The sequence below is a fragment of the Vigna unguiculata genome, chromosome 8 (genome assembly GCF_004118075.2).
Source record: "Vigna unguiculata cultivar IT97K-499-35 chromosome 8, ASM411807v1, whole genome shotgun sequence".
In the NCBI taxonomy this organism is placed as follows: Eukaryota; Viridiplantae; Streptophyta; class Magnoliopsida; order Fabales; family Fabaceae; genus Vigna; species Vigna unguiculata.
This window is the reverse complement of record NC_040286.1, coordinates 21,139,629-21,143,930: the sequence shown is the minus strand read 5'-3', so window position 1 is coordinate 21,143,930 and position 4,302 is coordinate 21,139,629. Positions and strand designations below refer to the sequence as shown.

Here is a 4,302-nt window from a genome sequence, read left to right as displayed (position 1 = left end):
AATTTAAAAAAATTAAAAACAGTTAAAAAAATTTTAAAAAAATCAAAAAATCCAGGAGATGACACGTGACATGTACTGTTCAAAAACGTTAACTATTTACATACTGTTAGTGAAAAGGACCAAATTAACCACAATTTGACGAAATTGAGAACCTAATTGAACACAAAACGAAAATAAGGACCAAATTGAATAAAAATAACAAAAACAGGGATCAAATGTATATTTAAGTCTTTTTTTTTTCTTTAGGTAGGCTTTAGTTTTAAATTTATATTTTTAAAATATAACTAGGGAAATATATATATATATATATATATATATATATATATATAATTATGAAAATAATAATCACTACATTTAAATAATATATCCGAAAAATATTTAATAAAGTGAAAAAAATTAATTGCCTTAATCAAACGTAGCATTAAAAAAAGGCAGTAATTTAGATATTACCAAAACAAAAGAACTTTGGAATTAAAGAATTTCAATGGATTTATCCAAACGCAAGATTTTTCAAAGTCAAAAAAAAAATTAAGTTTTTTATTGAAACAAGAACAAATTAAAAGAAAAAAAAAATTCAATTAAAGCGCTTAACACTTAAAAATCCACCGTCTAAACAAAACCTCTTATTCTCAAAAATAAATTTTTTCATCCATTTGTTTCTCTGTTCCTTCAACTCTGTCCATTTACCAATGAAAGAGTAAGCCATATTATGTAAAGGTAAATTATTTTGATTCTTACCAGAATTCGCAGCCTTAATGTGCAAAGGGTATGTTTAGTTGGAACATTTTCTTACATGGACTTTCTTCAAAGAACGTGATTGGTCAATACAAATCCATGTAAGCTTCAAATACGTCATAAACACCAAAATCACACACACTCAACTTCTTCTTTTTGACCAACACAAACTTAACTCAACCTACCCACTTGACTTTTCCCACCCAAACGCAAGAGACATACATCACAACACAACACGACACTCAATTTGACAAGATCTGAGGCTGTGTCTGATTCCAAGGTCAACCTTTGCTAATGGCTCGGAGCATAACGGACCTTGGAACTGGAGGGTCTCTGGTGGTGTTGTTCTTATGCTTAACCACACACTTTTCTGTGCTCCCATTTGCAGAGGCAGTGTGGTTTCCAATCCCCACTACGGGGACTAAGTGCATGTCCGAGGAAATCCAGAAAAACGTTGTTGTTTTAGCTGATTACTATGTTGTCACCGAAAACGGTCCCCAGATCAGCACAGTTTCTGTCAAGGTCTGTTTATTAATCTTCCCAACCCATGAAAAATTATGTGCTTGATCCAACTTTTTGATTGATTTAGACTTGCATTGCTGGATACTTTTGATGTTGTTTCATTCCTTGTGCAAATTCATGTTGGTAAGTTTTATTTATGTTGCTATGTTTTGGTATAAAGAATCAAATGCATGGTTAGTATCTGTAGAGAGAACCTCATTGAGCATCTTTACTGTGGTCTCCATCCCAATCACATTATTTTCATCTGTAAGATACAAATTTGAGAGCTTGGTCAAGAAGACTGAATCCATAGCCTTTCACTTGTTGATTCATGTTGGTCAATTTGATTGTCAATGATAAGTGTTTTCACAATTTATAAAATGGAAATTAAACTTTGCTTAGGGAGAAATCTGCTTAATTTTCTGTGTTTAGACAGTCATAGTGGTGAGAGATTCCCTAATCACTACATGATACGCAGTCTAATACAGTTGATTCTTTCCGTAAATTGAAAAACTCAATAATGTGTTAACTTATAGATTGATTAGTGGTATGAAAGTATCTAATGATTTTTTCACTAACAGGGTTTCAATCAGATGAACCAATGTGAATGATGAATAAGGGGTGTTTTGTTTTTAATGTTCCTGACTTATGACTACTCTGAAATTAAAAAATTCTCAGCTGGCTAGTTTCTGCCCATGTCCCCTGTTGCAGATTTGAAAAATGAGTACTCCCTTTTTGTTTATTCCTAATGTTGTGTGATTGTGAAATAAGGATATTAGGTTAAGGTGATTTTAAGGGATTCACGTTGATCATTTGTTTATTTCCCAGGTAACATCTCCTTATGGGAATAGCCTTTACCATAATGAAAATGCTACACAAGGTCAATTTGCATTTACAACAGAGGAGAGTGGGACCTACGTGGCGTGCTTTTGGCTGGACAGTAATCATGAACATGAAGCAACTTTGAGCCTTGATTGGAAAATTGGAATTGCTGCCAAAGATTGGGATTCTGTTGCAAAGAAAGAAAAGATCGAGGTAAACCAATGAATTTCATTCATGTTCTGTCATTACTTTGTCATTATACATAATAGTTTTAATATGCACCATTAGTGTAAAAGTTTTTATGTTGTCAATTGATTAAAAACTATCGTTATGATACCTATTTTATATAAGATTCAATTACTCTTTGTTCCTTGAATTGCAACACCTTTTCCGCTCTATAGTATAGAACATCTCATAAAACAACACCAAAGAATTTGATACCATCTTCAATCAAAAACCGTAAGATTGTAGGATTTTTGGATTTTTTTCTCACTTATATGCTACTCAACGTGTCCGATTCTATTTAATGTGAGACTTCAAATCACTCTTACTCCAAGAGAAAACAGGTTACTCTCTCAGCAACTTATGAACACTGGGGTAAAGTCAACCACTACTTCCCTACATGTGAGCACATTGTGTCTGACCTTGCTTCTGGAGTTTTTCTTAATTTCATTATATTTCTTCAAATGGTATTAGTCAAAATTTGATGGTGAGGACCAAAGGGGTAAAAAAAATGTAACTATAAGAACCAAAATGTGATGTTTTAGACTATAGATACTATAAGGAAAAGTTGTCAAAACTATAAAGACCAAAAGGATACTTGAGCTTTTTTATACCAAACTTATTATACATTATAGTTGTGGTTCAATAATAGTATAAAAAAGTTTAACTTACCAGTGCATACCTTATTTATTCTATGTATAAACGAAATTGATACGTGTTTGTGTTTTTTTCTGCATTGGTTCAAGGGTGTTGAACTCGAGCTCAGGAAACTTGAAGGAGCAGTAGAAGCCATCCATGGTTATCTAGTTTATATGAAGGATAAGTAAATATGCTATCCCCTTACATTTTATGCTTGATTCATATTTGATTACCAGGGTTCAATAATTCTTAGTTTCTCATTGTTAATGTGTGGCATATACAATGTTAGTTATAAAGTGAACTCTTAAAGTTTCAACCACTAAATATATGAATCAATTGCTATTAACTAAAGAGCCTGTTATTTGTGCTAACAAGAAATGGCTCTTGTGTGATTAGCCCTTCACAATAACTGCTATCTTCTACCTTGTTATATTTGATGATTAGTGCATTTCAGAAATACTTTTTCTTGAACTTTGTTGCAGGGAAGCATGGATGAGAGAAGTCAGTGAAAAAACAAATAGCAGAGTCGCTTGGTATAGCATCATGTCTCTTGGTATCTGCGTTTTGGTTTCTTTATTACAAGTGTGGCATCTGAAGCGTTTTTTTCTGAAGAAGAAACTCATATAGATGTTGCTTTCATATGAGACATTCACATCACAATATTTTTACTCAACTTTTGGATAGTCTAGGATGAACTCTATGTTGTATAGCTTTTTGGTTGTTGATACTTATTATGTATCATTAGGGGTGTCCCTGCAAAGGGATATGTGGTGTTACATTTCAAATTTACATAGATATGCTGATATGCATAATTGAAGAGCTAGCTACAAGGGGCTAATTAAAACAGGATTATGATTTTTGTTTTTTTAATAAAGCATCATCAGCTATATCTGCAACATAAATCTCATGAAGATGGATTCTCATATGTCATTCATGCATAGTTTCAAAGTCTTTGTTGCAAGTGGTTTCTCATATGGCTTGATATGAAGAAGGGATATGGACTTGAGAAAGATATGTTGGGAAGTGATTCATCTTCAAACTAAACAGAAAAATGTGCAAATGAATAATACAATTGAGTCCTTTATATTTTGCAGATTGTTGCTACCTATAGTTATATACTAGTGTTTTAATCATATTACAAGAGTTTATAATATTTAGTACTTACTATTGGGAATTACACATGTGAGAAAAAATAATTATTTATCTATAATTAATCTAGTCAATCCGTAATAAATACATTTAATTCATTCGTAACAATAAAATAACAAAAATGGATTAGATCTAATGGTTGATTATTTACCAACTACTTGGTTTTTTAAAATTAATTGAATCCTTTAATCAATATTTATGGTTCAAAATTAATTTACCCATTCTTCTTCCAAA

The 4,302-nt window shown here is 31.8% G+C and overlaps 1 protein-coding gene across 1 annotated transcript; it reads left to right on the top strand.

Annotated features, from left to right (window-relative positions):
* Window positions 1–882: 882 nt before the first annotated feature.
* On the top strand, window positions 883–3,789 carry LOC114193235 (transmembrane emp24 domain-containing protein p24delta4-like). Its single transcript, XM_028082957.1, has 4 exons — window positions 883–1,257; window positions 2,065–2,271; window positions 3,027–3,103; window positions 3,402–3,789. The coding sequence occupies exons 1-4, from the start codon at window positions 1,030–1,032 to the stop codon at window positions 3,544–3,546; spliced, it is 657 nt and encodes a 218-aa protein (XP_027938758.1). The 5' UTR covers window positions 883–1,029; the 3' UTR covers window positions 3,547–3,789.
* The last annotated feature ends 513 nt before the right edge of the window (window positions 3,790–4,302 follow it).

Bases quoted from the DNA above. Each gene is read 5' to 3' on its own strand.
- LOC114193235 (XM_028082957.1), top strand. From the start codon at position 1,030: ATGGCTCGGAGCATAACGGACCTTGGAACTGGAGGGTCTCTGGTGGTG. The intron at 2,272-3,026 runs GTAAACCAATGA...CATTGGTTCAAG, and splicing joins CAAAGAAAGAAAAGATCGAG to GGTGTTGAACTCGAGCTCAG. The intron at 3,104-3,401 runs GTAAATATGCTA...ACTTTGTTGCAG, and splicing joins CTAGTTTATATGAAGGATAA to GGAAGCATGGATGAGAGAAG.